Source organism: Cucurbita maxima, unplaced genomic scaffold (assembly GCF_002738345.1).
Source record: "Cucurbita maxima cultivar Rimu unplaced genomic scaffold, Cmax_1.0 Cma_Scf00003, whole genome shotgun sequence".
NCBI lineage: Eukaryota > Viridiplantae > Streptophyta > Magnoliopsida > Cucurbitales > Cucurbitaceae > Cucurbita > Cucurbita maxima.
Window position 1 is genome coordinate 1046989 of NW_019272019.1, and position 24274 is coordinate 1071262.

The following is a 24274-nucleotide window of genomic DNA, read 5'->3' on the forward strand; positions in this document are numbered from 1 at the left end:
TAAACAATGTAGGAAATGGTACCAAACAGTGTAACTCAAGCTGGTAAGCTGGATGGGAGCCGATACCAAACTTTCTCACACATGAGGAGTGGCTCGCACGAACGAAAAAGAAATATGCGATTGATTCTTCTTTTTTAGCTTCGAAGGGACACGACAGCTACAATAAAGAAAGCAAAGGTCGTGGTTGCGAACATGGTGACAAAGGAGGTTGTAAAATTATCTCACAAACTCATGACGATGCCAACCACTTGACAAGAGCATGATGAAGTGTTACTCTTGTGGAGAATACATGCATTATATAGTGGAGTGTCGCAACAAGAAAGTAGGATGATGAGGCAAACCTCACATTTACGCATGACGAAGAGCCTGTACTGGTGTTAGTTGAGAAGATGCCCAACCTATTTATGCTCAATGAGGAGAAGGTTATGACAAACCCCCTCGCATACGGAGAAGATCGAGGGAGACCAACATGTGGCATCTAGACAACGGAGCGAGCAACCACATGACCAAAGATCAAGCAAAGTTCAAGGAGCTTGATGAGAAGCTCATTGGAAATGTAAATTTTGGTGATGGATCAATTGTACATATCCAAGGCAAAGTATCTGCCTTGTTCAAGTGCAAAAATAGTGATCAACGTCTACTGACCAAGGTATATTATATCTCTAGCTTGAAGAGTAATATTACCAGTGTTGGGCAAATGACAGAAAAATGTAGTAGAGTGAAGTTAATTAAGTCATTCCTTAAGATGTTCGACAGAGTGGAGTTAATTAGGTCATTCCTTAAGATGTCCGACCGAAACAAAGCCTTATTGATGAAGGTAAATAGTTACAAAATTGCCTATGTAAGATATTAATGAAGACTATCAATATCTTTTGGAAGCCTACATTGGCATTGGCATTGGCGACAAGGAAGGGAAGAAGAAACAAGTAGGTCAGGAGAAGAGATACCGAAGAACATAGCTAAGAACAAACTGGAGGCTGCCTCAGCCAATAAATAGCAACCTACAAGTCAGTGTATTTCATCAGACTTATCACCTCAAACAAGGAGACTTAGAGGAAGGCCACCCGGACGTAAGAAAAAATGGGACAATAGAACTTCTCATCTCAACCAAAGAGACCTAGAGAGAGGCCTAAAAAGAAACAAGAATTCAATGATAACATGGGCAACAATTACCAACTTGCTCAACCCTACTCTATTGAATGCTTAGCTAGTTTATTCAGCTTGCTTGAGACCGATGGTATCCAAAGAATTCTAAAAAACTTGTATCACTTGAAAGTAGGGTTGAAAGGTAGTGCTTTACAAGAAGTTTCTACATGCACGTCTGATGAAGAAGTTCATTCATAGAAGAGAGGAGCGGAAGGAATTGCATGTTGTAGAGTTAAAATTTCTTTTGAAGAAGGCAACGTTGATCAAAGACCAAAAAAAGTTACACTAAAGAGCAACATCCATATTCTCACCAAGACCCTAGCAAAGATTAAATTTGCTGACATGCAAGAGTTCCTCGGAGGGAACAATCTCGAGTAAAATCAAGCTTACGAGGAAGATTGTGAATCAATAAACTTGCCTTAATAAATTAAAATTAAAAATTAAAAAATAAATAAAAAAATAAATAACTATTTTTGGAGCCACCAATGGTTTGGAAATGTAGCACTCCACTTGTTTTTAAAGCAAGTCTGCATGTCCTGCACTACCATTAATTTGGTCACAACTTTAAATTTAGCTAGAAAGAAAAACAAGGATAAAATCTGAGTTCTTAAGAATAGAAATCTAAGTACTATAAAATTACTAAAAGATCTTTATTTATATGCCTTCCATCCTCATCTAAATGAAGTTTTTCGAAAATATTATACACTTTATTTTATCAAAGGTTAACAGTTTAACCGTAAACTCCTTTGCTCGAGATTAAAAGTTCAAATCTTCGTATTACTACAGTAATTGGAAACTAATGAATAAATAAAAATAGAACTTTTAGCTGTTCAAGTATAGACTCGAGGAAACCTTGAACATAAGATCAAGTAAATATAAAGCATATTGTACACTATTTCCTGCAGTAAACCAAGAAAGAACTATGATCACCAAACTTGGATGTTGTCGAATTCGAACCTGCAATGATCAACGGTTTCAGGATACTATAAAACAATGCTTTTCGTTTCAGTGTTCCAAAATCTAAATCGCCAAATTTATATCGATGCTTTTGATTGCTTCTTGATCTAAAGAAATATAAATAAACAAAAATGAAAACTGGACTCAAAATCTTTTAGGAGAATTTGCTAATGACAATCAAGCAAATTATAAAGTTTACACAGCCAGAGCACAACAATTAAGACTTGAAACTTCTAAGATAGAAAGCAGACATTCACAAATGTATAGACCAAGAAACCGAACATAATGTCGACACTAATTATTTGTTAAGTAAACTTGGGACGATATAAACAATTCCACATCCCTGAAAGTAAATAATAGACATCAATTATACAGCAAAAACTGACCATGGGGAAAAATAAAACTAGGATGACCAATGAAGATTTACTTACAAGAATGAACAAAACCGCAAAGTAGTTCTGCTCTGACATGGGAAAATCCATCAAGCAAACAAGAATCTAAGGTTATAAGCGACGCCTGCTCCGGGACGAGAAACTAGGAGACCCCGTGGGAGTTATGCCTCCTCTATAAGTGGCATTAAATGAAGTGTATGCTGCCTTGAGTGGTTCAGGAACAGAATCTAATGGAATCGACTCTGCAAAGCAAGCGGTGTTTATTCGTGTTCTCTCGAGCTCTTGTTGAAGCAACTCTGTGCTGTACTGCTGTGCCAGTGCCTGTAACATAGAAAGATAATTGACTATAGCCCAACGCACACAACAACTGTAGCAAAAGAAAAGATATGGTTGATACATATGAACCAGTTATCATGTAGCAATTGGTAAACTTGAAGAACTCTAGACATTGATGTAGATGTTCTACCTTTTGGCTCAATATAAATCAGATATATGTTTTAGTCCTTAATGTTTGTATCTAGTCCCTAAGGTTTGCAAAGTATAATTCTAGTCCCTTACATCTTAAGAAATTTTAAGTTTATATCCTTTCCATCTGTAAATTTTAAAATTGGCAAATGATAAGCTTTGAATTCCTCTAAATTTGTAAACTAAAACTACAAATTCTCTCTCTTGGGAGGTAATGCCAATTGCAACATGCTCCAATGGAAAGATTACACTTGAAACATGTTATAACATGAAGAGACTAAATTGAGAAAACACCAAAACTTGAGGGACTAAAATGCATGTGTCAAGTCTAAAATGATAAAGAGTTAGTCGAGGCATTATTTTGAACTTTAACATGTACAAGAGAATGTAGTGCAAGAAGATGCTTCTCACAATAAGTTCATCTGGGGCAGTTGCTCCTTGCTGTCGTTCATCTAGAGCTTCCTCGCTCCCACGAGTTGACCGACGATTATGGCCTGGATTATCAGCTGCCTCTGTCACACTTTCAGTAGCTTTCTCCAAAAGCACTCCTTGCAAAGACCTCAAAGACTCCCTTGCGTCCGGTGTGAAATAAGGATTTAATATGATCTCGAAGTACTCGAGCTGCAAAAGGAGCACAAGTCAGCTACTACCATTATAGGTTAACCATCTAAATGAAGCTGCTCCAGTGCACAATACATAATTATGATACATCCCCTAATGCAACAAAAAAGAGACATGAGATGCATGGCTTTTTTTCTTCAGCTCATTATTTTACCATTTTTTTCTGTTGGAATTGGTGCATGAGCAATTTATTTGTTTGATTGCGGTTACAGATCAGCGGTTCATGTTTCTAGTTTTTTTCCTCCGTTGAAATCTAAATGCATGAAAAACATCCTAAGTTCGATCAGTATCATATTACACAGCTGATTTCCCTTCCCTAGTTTAACATTAATTTTACCTCAAGCATGAGTTGACAGAAACCATTTGTATCAAGTGACTGTAGCTCTGTTGTTCCATTTTCATCAAAAATGCTGAGGAAAGTATCAATTAAACCTTCAACAAGAATGCCTAGTGTCTTGTCCAAAAGGGGCTTAGCACCAGCAAAAACCTGAAATAATGTATTAAAATAAGAGTCAGCTAGCCAAAACTTGTAATTAGAAGGAAGGAAAGCGGTAAATGAAATGAGAACAAAAAAAGTGTAGAAGCCTTTTCACAAAGGAAATAGCACCATCAAGCTAGCATTAAAGAATCAGAAAGTTGAATTAAAAAAGTTTTAACATCCAGAACGAAAATCAGAACAATGAGACTACAATAGTTCGCTTCTAGCACATGGTTGGCATTTTCCTAAACTGATGGTAAGATTACCTCAGCATGGACAGACACAAGAGTGTGGAGAAGCTCTACAGCTGCATCACGCACACCCTGCAAAAAGAAAAAATAACAAAATAGCAAAGAGAACTAGATTTAGGTGCTAAATATTGAAAGAATAAATAAATAATGTAAAAGGCCGTGCTATCAGTAGGAGCACTCATGGGAACAGTCTCCAGTGGAGCATACTTTAACTGCAGGAGCAGCTCCCCAGCGGACTCCGGAATCCAGTAAATAGTTAGTAGCAGCTGTTCTCATCAAGTTTGCCTGATGTGAAGAGATCAACCATTAGTACATGAAAGCTTGGTGTAAACCTAGAAAATATGGATAAAATCATGATTGAAAAATAAAATTATCAGCTGATGTTCATGGCCATGAAAAAGAAAACGTTGAAGAATTCTAAACCATCTAATTAGAACCTTGGAAAAATAAAACTTTGTAAATATGCAATGATATAAGGAAAGATTTCGTTTTGTTTGGCTTTAGTCTTCACTTTTGTTTTGGCTCCCTCTTGGTCTAGCTGTTTTTTTTTTTTATTTTTTTTTTTCCTTTTATTGCGTAGTTGTGTATTTTACCATTTGCTCTACAAGAGTACAGTTTTTCATAGAAGAAAAAACAACAACGTGATAGCTTTATACTATAAGAAAAAAGTGGAGGAAATTTCTATTGAATATTGAAATTTAAAATAAAATTCAATACTCGATTGGATGAACTAATTCGACTGTTTATGCTCAAACATTATTCATGTGTAATATGAGTCTCAAATTATCTTTAAGCTCCAACAATACAGCTGATTATGCTAGGAGAAGGAATTCATCAACATATCAAATCGAAATCAATCTTCTTTGGCTTATGGAAAATTGAGCTCATATTGAAATGAAATAAAAGAAACAAAAGAATATTATACAATTTCGTGGTAAACTATAACAACAAATTTGTAACTTTGTTTTCTTGGTAAGAAAACAATTATTATTAACATAGACGAACTGGAAAAAAACAATTACAAGAAAATCTCCGATTGAGTAACTAAGAATAAGAAATAATCACAAAAATTCTGAAGTAGAAACTCAAGGGGGAGTACTGAAATGCACAGTAATCCTAACCTCCCACTTCCAAGAGTTAAAACATCCTATCCTCTCAAGCCCTAAACTCCAATGGGAAATAACAAGGCCAGCTTGCCATAGAAGTTTCCTCCCTCTCTAGGAAACTTCTTTTAAAAAAAAAACCATTGCGAAGGAGACCTATTTCATTGCATCGGTTCATTTTAATTTTTAAGAAATACACTTCGAACACTAGATATCACATTGATATTCGGAAGTCATTCTTCTGAACTAAAAGCTTCCCAAGTACGTCCGTATATCTCATTTACTATTCTTTTTGTTTTTCTTCATTTTTTTGGGATAGGAAACAGAAATATATCTATATCCATATTTGAAACAAGACTTCATGATGGGAAAAAAAAAAAATGCACTGCAGAACATAAGATTACTAGGCACACACAACATTAATAAATTACGATTTAAATGTAAAAATAAATAAAATAAAATAAAAAATCAAATTCAATGTATGATTTGCATTGAATGTGGAAGGAAACATCAGATTTGTCAATAACAAGCAGTTCACAAAGACTCGCTCCTCTTTTCAAAATATTTACAAGAAAGGAGGGACTCACGGATGGTAAGAATATACTTCTAACGAAAAGGCAGGAATCAATCAAGAGAGTTGTTGCTTTAAAGTAATAAATTCCATATAAATTTAGAATGCATTTTGGCAATACCTTTGCATAGGTATACTGTTCAAGGACCTTTTCTTCAATTGCAGTAAAGGACATAACAAGATCTTGAAGGTCACTGCTATCCTCTTCAGTTTTTACCCTAGAATGAAGGGAAGGCGTTAGTGGAAACCTCGCAAATATATATAACTTTTTCAGCATCCATAATCTCAATCACAAGGAGTTTAAAGTACTTCAAAATTAGAAAAATGTAAAGCATTGCACTTAAATATTATACATCACGTCAACCAAGAGATTTTAAACTACATCTAGGAAAAGCATTATTAGAATCTTGAAGGACAAAATAGTTATCTGCTAGGTAAAAATGAGCCTTAATCACTCACCTATAATGTGACCAAATATGCTTGTACTTGCTGTACAATTCACACGAAAGGTTCTCTTTACAAAAACCAATATTACTCAAGACTATTAACAATTGTTGATGTGGATTCACAAAATTCCCAGACACATCTGAAAGTAGTTTGTCCTGAAATTCATGAGAAAATCCATTCTGCAAGTGTGGATTGTCTTTGTTTTGTTTGGTCTGGATAAGCCCATTTCCAATATTCTCCAGATGACCTAGATAAGGTATGTATTAAATGATGTATATCACTAGATATAATTAAGAAGTATTTCCATGCAAGGATAACAAAAACAGTTGGAAGCATAAATACCTGCAAAATCAAGGAAACAGTTCAAAAATGCAAGTCTAACAGATTCCTCAATTTCTTGAAGTTGCAAAAATATATCCTCCGACTTCGAAGCCTCGCTTGTTAAAGACTGAACCATACTGAAAATTAATGCAACTGAGAATCAGTCAAAAATAAATAAGTAATATTCTCTTGAAAGAAAGTTTTTCTTTGCATCTCCAGAGAATAGTAGTTCTCGCAGTGACATTTCGTTAAAAAGCTGTTCATGTATACATTTCTCAAACAAAACGAATAACTGAAACTTCATCCTATTCGAGAGTATGCGTAAACATGGCACTTATGTCCAAATGCCAATATATTAGTTCTAAACCAGGATATTATATTCCGTTCTCAGTTCTCATTAATTCTATCTCACAATGATTACAAAACTTCTGTGTGTTTCATAATGCACGAGAGGCACATATATAAAAAGAACATCAAAGCAATGCAGTTAGAGAATTCCAATTATTTGGGAAAAAAAAAAAAAGAATATGGAACCACATATCTGAATGTATCAAATGCATTGAGAAACTGAAACACCACCAAAGCAAACAAAAAACAAACCTCCATAAAGGCGGAGTCCAACACTAACTACGGAAAGGACTCCAATCCAAAAGAAAAGGACCAATATCATAATTACAAAACAATCTTATGACCAACGCCCAAACGGAACTATTAAATCTCACCAACTCCTAAACCTCCTCCCTAGATTTCTCCACATCCCTCAACTTCTACTATTACACTCCAACCAAATGCTTACAAAATAGCAAAGAAGCTCATTTGCCACAATATTTTACCATTCTCCCTAAAAGCGGGATGCAAAGTCACCTCCTCCATCAAATAACACGTCCCTATTCCAAGCCCCACTAACCCCAAAAGAATTCGAACACTGATCCCAAAGGAAATTCAGACCGGTACTCCCATAGCAAACGACTTAAATCCTCCAAATGCATTTTGCCCATAATGCACCATAGCAGAAGCAATATGAAGGAAGAATGCCATTGGGCATGATTCAAGGCATTGGCTCTCCTTAGTAAAAGCAAAAACCTCGACCTTTTTATCGTAACTCTTATCTTCTATAATGAGGAGAAGACTAAAGTCTCAAGAGCAGCCAATTGAGCAAGGGGAGAGGATAAAAGGTTAAAAAGGAATGACAAGAAATCTCCCTATCAAGATCAGGGGAACCACACCCTAACATCGTTTCTCCCTAGAACAATAAGGTGGTCTCAAAGCATAAAAAGGAGATCTCTCACCTCAACTGCCTCTCTATCTAACAAAGGGCAATGAAAGCCCAAAGAAATTGAAGAAAACTAGTTTGGAGAACACCACACAGAAGCCATAAGATGCAACTTCTAATCTGAAAGAAAGTGGAGCCCAAGGAATAAGTAAGTCGTAACAATTAAAAATTGAAAGAAAAAAAAAAAGGAAGACCCATAGCAAAGGAATTTGCAGAGGCTCCTCAACACCCCTCTCAAAGACCACTCAAAAGGGTGGGGCAACACCTACTCGCTATCATTCTAAACTACAGCACATCAATCTTCGAGAAGGAATGCCACAACCATTGGCCAAGAGAGCCTCATTTCCTTAATGATAAACATGGGAAAAAATAGAAGCAATAAATCACATGCTAGCAAAGACGTATGGAAAGGACATCATCCTAAAAAGGTAAAGTTCTTCCTTTGGGAAATAGCGCATAAAGCCATTAGCAAAAGAATGTCTTATATCACTCTTTCTCCAAATTGGTGTCCATTAGGCAAGAAAGAAAGTGAATCACAAAGCTACTTATTTATGCTATGTACACACGCTCAAAATTTCTAGACGATGGTTCTCAATATATTTGGATGGCATCTCACATTTCCTAGGGAGGTAAAGAATCTATTGAACATGGCCTTAACGTACCACCCTTTCAAAAATGAAAAAGACCTACTATGGAAAAGCCTCATCATGGCTTTCTTTTAGAATTTGGGAAAGAAAAAAATCAGAGAATATTCGCAGAAAAGATACAGACTTATACAAAACTTTTCAACAAGGTTACTTACCAAGCTATATTTGGGTGGAAACTGTCTAATATTTTTACCTCCTATAGTTATACCTCCCTCATTGCAAATTGGGAAGGTCTTTTGTAAACACCATGGATATTACATCCCTTTTGTAAATTTCAATCATCAATGAAATTATCTCTTATAAAAAAAAAAAAAAAAAAACAACCTAATTTCAAAATCTAAACGCCCCAACCACAAGGTTGACCGGCTTAAGAACCACCACCTACTTAACTAAATGCAAACCACCACCCTCCAACATCACTTCCGACAAAACAATTCCCATCAATCTCTCAAGACCCTTACAGAATGAATTCAGGAAGCTAAATGAGGACAAGAAATAGCTAGGAATCCTTGTTAGAACTACCTGAATAAGAGCGAGTCTCCCTACTTTGGAAAAATAAACCATTTTTGAAGAAGTCAGCCCTTCCTAAAACTTTTCCAAGACAAAATTCCAAAACGGCGTTCTTTGGTTCCCACCCAAAGGGGGCCCAAGCTAGCAATGGCGAGCTGACTAACTTCACACCCAACCTACAATTAAACTCTTCCCCCTATTGGTCTTCAAGTCAGAGAATGCCTCAAGGAAGGAAAAAAACCTACTTAGATTGACAAAATAATCCTCCTCGCCCAAACAAAAAAAAAAAAAAACAAATGTTGTCAGCAAACGAAAGATGGAAAATATGGGATAAATGCTAACCCTCCCCCCCTTAAGGCCTAATACAATTCCCATTGATAAGAACGAAAAAATTCATATAACTAATTCAATTCCACATCCAACCTCTCCATTTGACCCCAAAACCTTTGTACCCAAAAATCTGTTAAAAAAAGACCCAATCCACAGTCATAGGCTTTCTCAAATCGATTTCTACGCTTCATTAGCTATAAGCACTTGGTCCAAAATTTGCTCTCTTGCTATAAAGGCTCCTCGACTGTCAGAAATAGCATTTAAATAGTATTAGGAGGGAATCGCTTCAGTCTTCCCACTAGTATTTTTGCAATAATCTTGTACATGCTTGTTGCAAGGATAATAGGGTCTAAAGTCTCTCACTTTAGTCGCCTTATCCTTCTTAGGCATGAGGAACACATAAGTCCCATTCATTCTAGTATCAATAATTCTTCGATCGAGAATTTGCAAAAAAATCCTTCCACAAATCCTCCTTGATACTATACCAACAATTTTGAAAGAAAGCTATAGTAAAGCCATCAGGACCAAGAGATAAATTCCAGGATGAATACCAGCATAATTAATTTCATCAAATGTCGGTGGCATCTCATATCTTCCCTTCTATATTTCTCTAAAATTTTATTCTCGTCATGACTACTTGACATCAACATTTATGCACGGTAGCCACAAACATTAAACACATAAGCGCATCAAAGCAATGCAGTTAGTAAATTCCTAATATTTTAGATGTAAATGAAGCCCAATATACCAACATCTCACTATCACATGCCCAAAGTAATTTTTTATGACATTTCAAGGCATTAAGTAACTTTGTATGGCATTCCAATGCATTAATGTATTTTCTCTTCGGTATAAAACTGCTGTCCAAGAGCACAATAGCATGAACTTCTGTGACAAGACATCTGCTTTATTCATTTTCTCTTCTCTGTGTTATAAGAAACAGAAAATACAGAATACTTTTATAACAGAAAGCTTTGGAGGCTTACAAATTTATTTGATCCATTGCAGAAGACATGATAGATCGAAATGCTAGAGGCAAGAAAGAGATTGTGTATGGAGATTTATTCCTCTCAATAATTGACACAGGGACCCATGTTTCATCTTTCGAAATATTTACGATGGAGCCTCGCATCCAGGCACAAAGCCTTAAAATATAAATCTTTGTCACCTCTGATTGAAGTGTTCGCAGTGCAATCACTGTGTTCACAGAAAGCAAAAAAATGTGAATGATTGGAGCGGGTAGACAAAATTTAGACATAAATGATGTGTAGATACCAGCACTTGTAGGAGCTGATTCCTTCGCTTCGAAAGTTTGACATGTGCTAGATATTTCATTTATGGCATCACTCATATACGGCTGAAGAATATTTGATTCTTCAAGATCACGAAAGGTGCTGTTAACCTGACAAGTTAAGCATTTTGCATAAATTTACTAAGCTAAGCGTACTGCATGAAGGAACCAAATGTAATAAATGTAGATTGAACTATGCAACACTGACTGATTAAGTTCATATGGGAGTAACCCAAAACAAAGAGGATTTCTTTAAGTCCAGCTCACATGGGAGAATATATTTCTGTATAGAAGGGGGCATAATAAAGATTTATTAAGCAGATACAAAAAGGATATTTAGTTGTCCTCCCACGGCAGAGATAAAAAATTATCTCCCTGCTAGGTAATGTAAAAATGAACGGTAACAACAAAATTTCCAGTAACAAAAGCCAACTACATGGATGATAGCCCCTCTCAAATGTTTTGGGAGATTCTCTATCATGAAGAGCAGTCTCTCACGGGTGAGAGGAGAGTACCCTTCAAAATCACAGTCATGAATGATCACAAAAACATTTATAGCACATCATTAAAATTCTACTCGGAGAAGAAATCATCCAATCCAATACCATTATTGCAGTGACTATCCAAGATATAAGCATATGACTGTCAATTGCATTCTCACCTTTACTTCATATGCAGACAGTGTATTGCGTATCATCCCAGCAACTTCCTCGAGAGAATGATTCAAGTACTTCCCTTCACCAACCTTGTCCTCATTTTTGCTAGCCGAGGTGTTTGTACTTGATTCAGTAGAAACTTGAGAAGACTGAAATTATAAAATCAAGCATCAAGATAAGGGCTATAATGAAAGTTGAGAAAAAATTAATCTTATCCTCACAAGCACTAAAAATTAGAGAGATAATTTAAAAACAACAGATCCACTTATACAAGACAGCATGCAGTAGATCACTAACTGATCTCAAATTACCTTGGCAAATTTCCCACTGAAAACAGAAAGAGCAGTTTTCCAAAACACTGGTATGTGACGGATAAGTACAGCTGTCAATCTCTGAATATATCTACCTCTGAGAGCATCAACTTCTTCACTATTTACTTCCACGAGTTCCACACCCACTGGGAGATGGCCAACCCTAACAGAAGAATGATCAACATCTGACTGACAACAATGAAAAAAAATTAAAACGAAGGCCATGTTCAATTTAATAAATTTGCTCAAATCATCATTAGAATCATCTTTACAGATTTCACCTACAGATTGATCCAGATCTTGTTGAATCTGCCTCCATCTTGCATCAGCAATAGCTCTTTCACGCATTTTAGTATTCAAAGCTTCCATTCTTGACTCATGATCTAAGGTGCACTTCTCAAGCAAACCTCGTATCTTGTGATTCTATAAAAGAAAACAAAAAGTACCTCGATGAGCTGACCATTTGTACTTAATTCTTTAAGCTTGACTTCTAAACTAATCCATTCACTTCAATATGAAAATAGGGGAAGGGGGAAGGAAAAGATGGAGATCAGAAAAAATGCATTTTCTTCCGTTTTTTATGATAAGAAACCATTCCATTAATCACCAAAAGATATACAGAACACTGAAAAAAAATCTCCCTACAAGCAAAGGCTTTAGAGAAGGTGTTCCACTGGGTCAATCCCCATATTCACAATTGTTGAACTCAAATCAAATAAAATATTATTAAAAAAAAGTGCTAAAAATGACCGTGATTACTAACTCCAAGAAGCTAAAAGGAAAATAGAACCAAAATTATCACTCAAATGCTTTATAAGAATTCTAAAGAGGTCACCCAACATCGAAAGCATGTATGTGAGAATCGAACATCTTGAAAGGTCCCAATGTTGGTCTATAGGGGAAGTTTCCCTTGAGACGTGTAAGGTGATGTGGCATGGGCAAGGGGAAGCATGGGAATATCAAGGCTATCAAGTACAGGATTCGAATTTTGAATACTAGGCTTGGGGCATTCCAGTCGGTATCAGAGCAAACATCTCCTACTACATTGTGGTTCAAGGAAGAACCACAGTTGAAGCTAGTGAGCATGTGACTCACAAGTATAGGAAGGATATATGAATGAACTAAGACCACATTTGAATTAGAGATTTTAAGAATATGAGTATAGGTTAGAAAGGTAGAAAATAACAGAGGAATTATAGAAAATACCTCAAAACTTTGGGTTTCGCTACAATAATACTCCAAAAATTTTAAAAGTTATATTAATATCATTGATTTTTCGATGAAAAATGCCCTTACTGAGAAAAACCACAGCTGAACGTTTAATCGAAACAGCAACCAGCTAAGAGATAAATAAAAAGAAAGCTTAGCTAAGAAAGAAATGAAAAAGACACCTAAAGAGAATTTGTGGAATAAACCATGTCTGGCCGCTCCCACTGGCTGTAAACAGTAAAGAGTTGAGACTACTCCTCTAAGATAAAATGGGAAAGAAACAGTGAATCTCATAGAGAGCATAGAAAACCAACCAGAAGGCAAAGTGTGTAGCCTCCATATCTCAAGGAAGACAGTAGAGGTGCTATATTTGTACATTATACCAATTTCATAAAAAGAATGTACGAGGAACAAAGGTAACAGTAGAAAAAAGCAGTGTAAATATGAGTTGAAAGGTTTGATTAACACGTGGGAAAAGTGAATATGTGTGATAAGGTTCAAAGAGATAACCTCACTTATTTATCTCCCCAAATATGTGTTTGTTATGCCAGAAGAACGAGGAAATTCTTGATCACAGCCTTCTTCATTGAAGTTTTAGTGTCAGGTCGGATTTGGCCATTTGTTTGGCTTGAATGGGTATAAGCTTCAGTAAATAAATGCTTGGATGGTGGAATCTCTTAATGGATGGCGCTAAAAAAATAAGCTTAAGTGCTTTGCAGCAACGTTTGAAGGCTATTTATGGTTGTTATGGAAGGAGAGAAATGCAAGAGTCCTTTCAGATAAGTACAATTCTTTTGTATTGTGATCTTGTACAGTTCAAGGCTTCTACTTGGAGCAGCGAACACATATTCTTTTGTAATTACTCCACTTTCTTCATCAACTTAGATTGGGAGATTCTTATGTAGAATTTTTCTTTCTAGGAGGGGACACCTTAATGCTTTGTGCGCTGGACTTTTTGTTTCTTCCATTTGAATGAAGTGGTAAATGTTTCGTTAAAAACAATTGAAAAAAACAACATAACAAAACAAAAGGGGTTTTCCAAGGTCAACTAGCTAGAAGGTCTTTCGGGAACTTGTTAAATTATTTTGTAATCAAGTACAGCTAAATTATTCACCAGCAGGAGGCCATTTTGTAACCAGTGGTGAGTGGAGATATCTCACCTCCCCTCTTTTTGTACATCCATTTTGGTAATGAAGTTATTGCTTCTTATAAAAATAAAATAAAATAAATTATGAACCTTGCACAATATGTATTCGGGGGAGATTCGGATAACTCAATACTTAATGTTTCTTATTCAACATTGTTAATAATTGGATTTGATCGAAAATCACAGCGCCCCAGCAACGTTGTAAACTACTATGGTTTCAAGTATTGATAGGAAACGCCGATCTTTAAACCCATGATGAAGGGAGGTTCAAAGTGATTATTAGGGATAACTTATTTGCACCCTTTTGGTTTTTCATTTGCTTCAAATTAAAACAACTCTTATACAACCCAACACAACACTTCAGAAGTGAAGATACATATTTGCCTAAGTTTCTCTATAACCAACACAACTAATTAATATATTTCAATATCGAGCATTGCAGATTACTCAAATATGGGGCATCAAGCTTGAGACTCGGGCATGAGAAGAGGTGCTTTTCACAGGGAGGTTGGAAATTTGTTAGCACTCCAACAGAAGCTTGATTCGATTCATTTGAATGATGGGCTGGATTCAGTTACTTGGTCGCTGGAAATTTCAGGCTTGTTCTCAACTGAGTTATCTTTTTTAAAGTTAACTCAAAAGCCTGGTAGCTTGAAGGCTCCCTTGGTGGATCTAGTTTTGGAACTTCAAATACCCTAAAAAGGTCAAAATGTTTCTTTGTCTCTGGCCCATAGAAGTTTGAATACCCATGCCCAAATTCAAAGGATGTTCCCTAGATGATCCCTGTCCCCATAGGTATGTTGTCTGTATCAGGAGTTGTTAGACCACCTCTCCTCACTTTCCATTTGTGTACAAAGGGTGGCGTTTCATTTTAAAAATCTTGGGCTTGGACCTTTGCCACCCTCGAGAGTGGAGGATTGGTTGGTCAAAGCTTTATCAGGCTGGAACCCTAAAGGCAAGGCAAAACCTCTATGGAATTGCAAAGTTAGAGCGCTCTTATAGCATTTTTACTAAAGCTTTTCTTTTCGGTAAAGATCTCGATGACCCTGAATAAGAAGTGGTTTTTTTTACGGTCTTGGCCTGAGTGATCTCTGAAACTGAAAGCTTTTCAATTGGAAAGAAATTAACCAAGGAACATCCAAAGAAAAGTTTGCTTTGTTTTTTTTTTTTTTTTTTGTTCTTGTTGGGATAGTGTGGTTCATATAGCTTCTTGGTGATGTCAAATCATACCAAATTCTTTCGTAGTTACAGCCTTGTCTTGATTATGACAGATTGGAAGGGCAGTTCTTCTGTAATCTCTTTGGTAGTATCTTCTTCCTTCCCTTTGGTTAATATATATCATCGTTTCTTAAAAAATATTATTAAAAAAATAAAAAATATCTATATACTCAATAGACTGCCCAATATAATATTAATCTCACGCCACATACTGAATATATGATCAGAAATCCAAATGCCATGAGGAAGCACTGTTTACCTGTATGTTTAAATAATGCCACACAGGATCTGATTCAGAATCCAGCTCCAGTAGTAGTCTCACAGTGTTTTCAAGCTAAATGAAATATCAAAAGAATAATTAGCCACCCAAGAGTTTGCATACAAATGAGAACATCGAAAAAATGAGTTGATAATGCTATTACATTACAATATACATGAACAAGCCACAACTTCTTGTAGCTTTGGAAGGAATTTAGGAAGAATAGAATTTTAATGACTCTCCTAAAATTGTGAACATAATTAGGTATGAACATATTTATAGCTGTCTGTGTTCATTTTACAAAATTAATCCGTTTATTTGTACTAGATTGACCCATGGATTACACTGAGGCTGAATTTTTGCAGGTTGCTTTGACCCAGAAGCGCAGTTTGAATACCTTTATTTAAGACAATTTGTGTACAGTCTACGGTTTATCTGCATATCTTCCATATCCAACCATCTTAATAACAACCGCACAGCTTCAAGATATATAATTATGTAGTATTCAGTTTCAATTATAGAAAATGCATGCATTAAATCTGTTTTACTAAAGAAACGCATTGATCTAAAATAAATTGCTCAATCAGAAAATTGAACGAACATTGTCTAGGAGGAAAAAGAGTACATAAAACTATCCACTGCAAATCAAGACCAAAACCATCATCAGTAATATGTTTATGATGCAATCAGTCTGACGCAACAATAGCTACGATGGAAAGTTTTGAACTGACGAAGATGCAAACATCATTTCTTTTCTTGTACACAAAGTTATCTGAAATATATTTCCGTAATTAGTAATTTGGAGTGAACTAAATGCAAAACAAAGAGCTGACTCTTTAATTTGAGAGCAACAATTGCTGCTCCCAGCACAGACTATAAAGATGCTTTTGGCAGCCACAAGGTATCAGGAAGATATCCAAAATTTTATCCTGTAGAGGTCTAGAGGATGAAGTGAAAATAATGAAAAATGGTTAAAAAGAAAGCTCACGTTTGTCAAATCTATTTTTGGGTCTTCCATTGACTTGTAAAGTATGCCTTTGAACTCGTGCACCACTTTTTCAACCTCTTCAAGAACTTTTTTCAAAATTCCCACCTGAAACCAACATGTAGCAATGAGAATTTAATTGTCATCCAACAATTCATCAATATCCAACTACATAAACCAAATACATCGTCTCTAACTTACATTTGTTATACATTAGATTTTGGGAACTATGCAGTGTTATACCACAGATCTTAGGAAATGATAGTTAGAAACAATGAATTAAATTGGCTATGTGAAAGAATTAAGACGCATGGACAAAATCTAGGGTATTTCCATATTCAGACTGACGTTAGTGTCTAAGCATTGCACTGTAAATGGGTAGAAAGTTGCACAGAGTAACATCAGGAGAGCGAGAAAAAAAATACTCAAACTAAAATTTCACAAATCAAACAATGTAACGAACCTTTCTGGAAACTTCATTTGTCAGTTTTATCTTAAATTTCCAGGAAGGCATGATCCAGTGCAAAACCATGGGTTATATCATTTTGTTCATTTGATAGTTCGAAAGTTTAGGCACTTGGATGACACAAAGATAATGTTTCCAATGTCCAAAAACTGTAATGCCTTTCACTATAAATCTTCCCATAAGCTATCATTAACATGACGATGCTACATTTTATAACAAATATACAGAATAAATGCTTACCACACATCAAAAGGATATTAAGGTACAGAATAATCTTAGGATAAAGAAAGTCCAGTAATTTTGCCACTGTCATATATAAAATAAATTACACAAAATAATGTATACTATACAGCACAATTGGCTAAAGAAAGCAAAAGGTAGGGATCCAAAAGGCAGCTTAAACGAAATACTTATCAACATTATTCACTCTGCATTGAACATGAAAACTATTATTGCAGAAACAGAATATGTTTGCCAGATTTGACATGACTTGGAAGAGCGTGAAGAACGGAGGAAGTTATATACAAAGTATTGAAGAACATAGCACTAAGGTTTCCTTGCAAAGGCAGATTTAGAAAACACATATTGTGGAAGTTGACAGGAAGTTAAGAGTGGCTTCAACCCAAAAATCAAAATTTGTCCTCCCTCATGCATTGTGGTAAGACATTATGTAAACAAAATATGAGAGCATGTAGAACTGAAGTTTACATGAGATGGCAAAGCAATTGACTTTGCTTTTTTGTACTCCCGAACTGCCAGGTCATATTCACCCTTACTAATGCTGCTGCGAATGGTACTTGGCAAGTTAAAAAGCGTTCTGAACCTTTGCAGCATTCCTTGAACTGATCTGATCTTTTCAGCTTGCGCCTACAAAAGAAACTTTGTATAATCCATTTCCAATCAATAGTTCAAAGCTTCAAAGCCCCTTGCTCAGGTTTGAAACTATGCTGACCTGTCTTTCAAACAGAGACTGAAAAGCCCGATTGGCTTGCTTGCTTACTCCTTGAATACAATTAAACAAATGTAAAGTTCCAGAACCTTCAGGGTCTTCTTCAATTCGTCTCAACTTGGACTCAATATCTAGGAATTAGAAACATTACCATCACAATCAATAGACAATGCATATTCATATCAGACAAGGAAACTATAAAAAGCTGAATAAACAAGAAAAATGTTGGAGTAAATATTAACTCAGTAGCAAATAGTCATATTCAGCTGAAAAGAAACGATTTTTGCATACCATCAATTGTGGTTTTGCATGATACAAAGCAGTCAAAATTGTCTTTGACTAACTGTTTTCTTTGCTGCGTCCGTCCTTTAAGGTCAGTTTTTATAGAAAAAGCGCCTTTCTCCAAGTCTCCTGCACTTGTGTCTTGGTGTATCCGAGAAATGAAAAGTTTTGCATCAAATTTTTCAGAGAAATACATCAACTTGTCTGCCAACATGCATATAAAATATGTGTCAGCACCAATGACAACAAGTATTATCGCGAAGTACCTAACTTTTATGCAACCAACAAAAATATCAAGTACATACGCCCGACCACATCTTAATGTAATTACAATCATATAATAATATTCCGTAGCACTTACAAGAAACAAAGCAAGAGAAAACACCAGCCAGTTGGAGCAAAGAGAGATATTAAGTCTGGTAACCAGAGAAGGAGATGTACATATAACATACTCTTCCTAAATAGAATACAATCCTCATTAACGAACAGAAGGAACAGAATTGTAAGAACTCAAGATGACTCTGAACAATGGCCTTCCAAGGGTTACAGCCCAAACCCAAAGAAGCTTCTTGGGAATACCAAGCCATTGGAGCAAACCCTATATTGCTATGGATAATGAAATTGTTCTCCTCATGAGAAACAATAACAAGGTGGATATGAATTTGTACACCAGAACCAAAAAAGAAAATATACCTCGGAAGGCACCATCAATGAAATTTTTCTCAGATTTAGGAGAGCTCTCAGATGTCTCCGTAATCAATCTTAATGATTTGTTGTCTATTACTCTGTAAATACAACACAAAACCACATTAGCAAGAATGTTTTTTATATAAGCATTTCTATAATTTTTTCTACTACAAGAAACAAGCTTTTGTTGATATAATAAAAGAAAGAAAATGTTCAAAGATGCAAACTGAGTGAAAAGAATAATCAACCAATAACAGCAAAAGCCAAAATAAATCATTGAAGAACAAAGTGCCCAAGGGAGAAACTATCCCAAAAGTAGAACCACAAAGACCAAAATGTCACTAAACCTAAAGCCCTATCCATCGAAAAGCTGCAGCTAATCCACTATCTTAGGGACAAAATTTAGGAAGAGAAGTAGCTCAATGTTTAGTTTCATGACAACACTTTTTTTTTCTTTTTTCTTTCCTATTCTTTAATCATTTCACTTGTCAGAAGAGATTCTAAGACATACCTAACAAAAAAGAAGGTTGAGTGATATTCTGAGATTGTAGAGGGAGAACTTTCTTAAGCTGTCCCAATGAACTCTAGCAAAAAACTTGAACATACATGGAATGAGACAGACAAGTGTTCGTGATCACATGGAATTGATATGAAGGAAAGGTAAGGGGTATTGTGAAGTTCAAATCCATTCCGAAGGGCAGGGAGGAGACAAAAACAACAATTGTACTACTGCTAAGAATGGGGACCTAATATATAGAGATTTTTAGAACATCTTTTGACCATTGAACTTGGCTACGATCCACAAGTTTGTGTTCCTTCATTTCAAAGGCTAAGGCAGCTTCTCTAATAAATATTTAGTGAAAAGGCATTGTCAACTTCTGTTCACTTAAATTGAGTGCTTGCTATAGTCCTTATCTATGGACAGGAGGAAAAAGGAGAAAGGCAAGACGAATTGAAGAAGAGAAAGGAGCTAAAGTAGAGAGCAGGTGATAAACCTCAATATTACTTATCAATAATGATGTACAAGACAAAGAGGAGATTTATAGAGCTATCAGTCTCTCTTAACTTCTACTGTGTTAAAATTACCAGAGCATACCCTTTCATCAGCTCTCTAACACAGTTCCTCTATCTAACTCTTTTCTCTAGACCCCAGCTCCACTCACAGACCTCCTTTGATATATGTAAATAATCAATGGTCTATCGGGAGCCAATAGGTGGGGAAAGGAGGCGAGGGGAGGGGGAGAAAGAAAGCAAGTTGAAGGAGTCATAAGCATTCAAATCTAAAAGCTCCACTAAAATGTGAATTAACAATCATATACCTAATATCTCACCAAAGACCTAAACCCCATTGTCGATGGTATTAAAAATATGTCATGAATATTCAAATGAAACTCACTTCAATAATTTTTGGGATGTAAGCGTGTATCAATCGATTTCAATCAGATTATTGGGTATCAGTTAAGATCTATTTGGAGTATTTTGCATGAACTTCAGTTGTCATTGGTTCAAAGCCATAATTTACATTCTATGCTCAAATGTCCTTCTGGGATAAACGGAGTCTATCAAGGCAGGAGGGATTTTTACACATCAGCGCACTGTTACTTGCCCTTATATTCCCAATATCTAACTCCTTGACGCCAACTGTGGTTTTATCACCCTCTCCCAATTGACTAAATGTGATCCTCTCCCTTCCTCAATCCCTTTTGAAAAGAAGTCCCTCATAAGCTTCTCCAAGGTTTTTCTAACTGCCACAAGGATCATAAAAAAGACCAAAAATAGGTTAGAAAACCACTCGACACAGGTTAAAAAGGAAAAACTCTTTTTCCAAGATGAGAGACTCCTACAAACTTCGTCAACTATGGGATCTCAGAACGGGATGTTTTCTAGTGTTGTGACAAAGGAATGCTCACGTAGGATGAGGGAAACAATCCTTATGTCACATACTTTGGTTATTTCATTTTCTGATTAAATAAGAGTCCTTTGATTTACTCTACAATATTAGCAGTAATTTGTGTTTATTTGCAACATTATTTCCTTTTCTGTAATGGACTTTTCTTCTACTTAAGAAACCATTGTCATTCATTGTGAATAAGAAAAAAGAGAATATTTATTCTCTTAATATTCTAAAATGATATTAGAACCGAACAAATTAGACCCCTAAACCTAGCAGCCGTCAGAACTAACCCAGCTGCCATTGCTTGATAAGCAACCCATGCTGCCTAGGCTTCTTCACTATCAGACTTGTGCTTGTACAAGAAATGTCATTATCAGTCGTCCAAGCTCCTTCCAATTAGCACCATTGTTTGTCCCCGTCTCCCTCTAACTCTTAACAATCTCCCAATTCACCAAATGAGCTCCTTCAACTTCCTCCACACCTTCCCACAAAAAGTCCCTCATAAGCTTCCTGAAACTATCACACCAAACATGGTGCTCTAAACAGGGATAAACAAAATGAGAATACCACTTAACATCAACCGGATTAGGGTAAGTCTACCTCCTTTGGAGAAAAAACTTCTCTTCAAAGAGGCCAGCCTTTTTCTCACCTTGTCCGCCATGAGACTCCAAAAAGATACCTGCCTAAGGTTGCCTTCAAGAGGAATCCCCGAGTAAAATGTTAGTAAGCTTTCTTGCTTCCAAGCTTCAACATAAAGACAATTATTATGTTCAGGAAAAGGTAAACGTACTTCAATATTGAGGACATTTATATTCAAAGAAGAGTAAAACAAAGTTTGGACTTTCTTATGTCATATTTATATTAGGACTTTCTTACCCTTAGTCCAATCCCCGAGTAAAATTTTCCTTAACAAGCTTCAACATAAAGACCGATTCAACCCTGCTTCCACGGAAGCTTTCCTCTTCTCATAACTGACCGAGTAATCCAACTTCTTAAGCTCCCTAACCAACTTTGAACTACCTCTTTCAATCATCTTGGACCAAATTCCATTCTTAGGAGTAGGGGTAAGACTATAGGATCTTCCTTAGTCACGACAGCATGAATGCCCATTGGAGCTAAAGCATCCCAACCTAACGACCAACTTCCAATTTCCCCCATTAAAGGGAAAACCCTAATCAAAGACACTGTTTTCATTAAGATGAATGGAGGTGTGAGATAAATTGTGCATTTAAGAAGTAACAGAAGTTCAATCAAATGGCTAGTTTTACCAAATTAAGGACATTTATATTCACCCCAAAAGCTTCTTTCCCTCCTTATGTCAGACGTTGCATTTTTCTTCTCTTTTTTTTTAACCCGATTTTAATAGTTGGAGCCCCTTTCTATGGAGGCTCTTGCCTTTTGGCTTGGGTTGTTTGCTGTATGGCCGGCATATCTTTTCTTTCATTTTATATTAGGAAGTATGTTTTTTCATCCCAAAAAACAATGGAAAAACAATTTTTTCATAGAGAAAATGAAAGGTTATTGACATACTTACTCCTCGTTCTCCAATCCCTTTTTTTAAAGTTCTCCAAGGCATGATCTTTTAAAAGCTAAAACTCTTCTACTATCCAAAAAAAGACAGATTTGTAGGTTTGATAGAGTGAGTGCTCTCAAAAGTATGTCTTCAACCAAATGATATTCTCTAGTTCCATTCTCAAACTGTTGGGAACGGGAAGCAAGTGTAAAAATACTTCAAAGAGGGATTGTCCTTTTTTAACATCCAAAAGACAAGACACAACCTACTAGTTCTTTTAATGAGGTATTAATGGAAGAATTTACCCTAGAAGCGTAAGAACTAAAAAAGCTGCATGAAACCATCACAAAGGTTTATTATAAAGAACAGGGTTGTATCTAAAAGACATAGAAAAAGACCTTTGCTCATTTCTCTCTTCTTCTTTCTTTCTTTTTTTTTTTTTTTTTTTTTTTTTTTTTTTTTTTTTTTTTTTTTTTTTTTTTTTTTTTTTTTTTTTTTTTTTTTTTTTTTTTTTTTTTTTTTTTTTTTTTTTTTTTTTTTTTTTTTTTTTTTTTTTTTTTTTTTTTTTTTTGGGTAAGCAATAATTTGATTGATGCCTAAAATTTACAAAAGGGATGAAAAATCCATGATGGGTACAAAAGGTCCACGGCATAAATTGCAATGATGTGATAATTTAAGCCTCCTAGAACTAGAATAATCACTAACACCACCAATCAAATACCAAAAGTCATGTTCAAAATGGTACTACAAACATAAAGTTCATGAAAATAGTCATAAGACCATGAAGCAAGTACAAAATGCAAGCCGAAAATAAACTTACCCCAACCCAAGTGGATCTATACATTCCATGCCACGAGGGAATGACTGCAAATGGCTGAGCCCCGGTCTACCAATGGCAGATACCTTTCGGTCAAACTTCTGAGGAACCGGTGCTGTTCTTGTCTCCCGCATTTCACGTACTCTTCTAGCAAGCTGTGCAAGCAAATAGTATTCATCCACAAATGATGAATCATTAATAGATATAATATTGAGAAAGCATTCTCCCCGTCTAAGTTGGGGAGGGCAAGTTCCACAGTACGGAAGAAATTAATCCAAAAAACGTGAGACAAAACTTGATTGCAGCCATCTAAATGCATAAAAGTACTGGTTACTGATCGCCGTTTCCGAAAAAGCTTGACAAAGGCATCTAAATATACTTTTCAAATGATTTCAACAACAAGAGGGAAGATAAACATTAACCACTCTCCTAAAACAGCTAAAACTTGAAGAAACTGCTGTATAAGTCAAAAAATTGAAGCGAAATTAAAGTAACGATGTAGAAGAACCTCGTCTTCATCAACATGCTTCCAGCAATGAGGCTCCTCGCCGTCCCAGCCAGGATCATCGTCCCTACCAGAGGACCTAGCCGCCTTACCGCCGCGACCTCTAACTGCGGACGTTCGACGATAATTGGTGGAATCCTCATCACCACTGGAAATGCTCAGCATCTCGACCTCCGAATCGTCATCGTCGTCGACAACTCTCCTACCACCCTTAGGCTGCGCTTTACTGCCACTAGTTTTAGAAGAAACAGCAGCTGCAGAAGCCGATTTCCGGGAGTGAGCCGACGGTCGGACGTAATTAGCAACGGGCTTCCCAGATTTAGAGACATAATTGACATCGCGCTGTTCTTGCTCCTTAAGAGCCATCCGCAGCAGTTCATCCTCATCCAGGTCGTCGCTGTCGGTGGACATTTTCGCCGGATTCTGATTCAGTATCACCGGAAGATTGAGAATTAAGAGTAGATCTGGAAATCAGTGGTAAAAGCCTCAAATCAATTGGAATTTGGAATTCGGAATTGAATATGAACAGCGCCCGAGAAAGTAAGAACGAAAAATGGAAGGTAGATGAAATCG

General features: G+C 36.1%; 1 protein-coding gene across 1 annotated transcript; it reads right to left on the bottom strand.

The window, feature by feature from the left end:
• Nucleotides 1-2310: 2310 nt before the first annotated feature.
• On the bottom strand, nucleotides 2311-24274 carry LOC111476987 (exocyst complex component SEC5A-like). The gene is made up of 21 exons (XM_023120880.1): nucleotides 23705-24274; nucleotides 23200-23351; nucleotides 18979-19070; nucleotides 18295-18489; nucleotides 18007-18134; nucleotides 17763-17921; nucleotides 16592-16696; nucleotides 15604-15678; nucleotides 12056-12193; nucleotides 11771-11959; nucleotides 11465-11608; nucleotides 10788-10914; nucleotides 10499-10709; nucleotides 6774-6889; nucleotides 6444-6678; nucleotides 6106-6202; nucleotides 4518-4595; nucleotides 4326-4382; nucleotides 3919-4068; nucleotides 3372-3581; nucleotides 2311-2816 (listed from the first exon to the last, which is right to left on the bottom strand). Exons 1-21 carry the CDS (start codon nucleotides 24110-24112, stop codon nucleotides 2607-2609), a joined length of 3276 nt encoding a protein of 1091 aa, XP_022976648.1. The 5' UTR covers nucleotides 24113-24274; the 3' UTR covers nucleotides 2311-2606.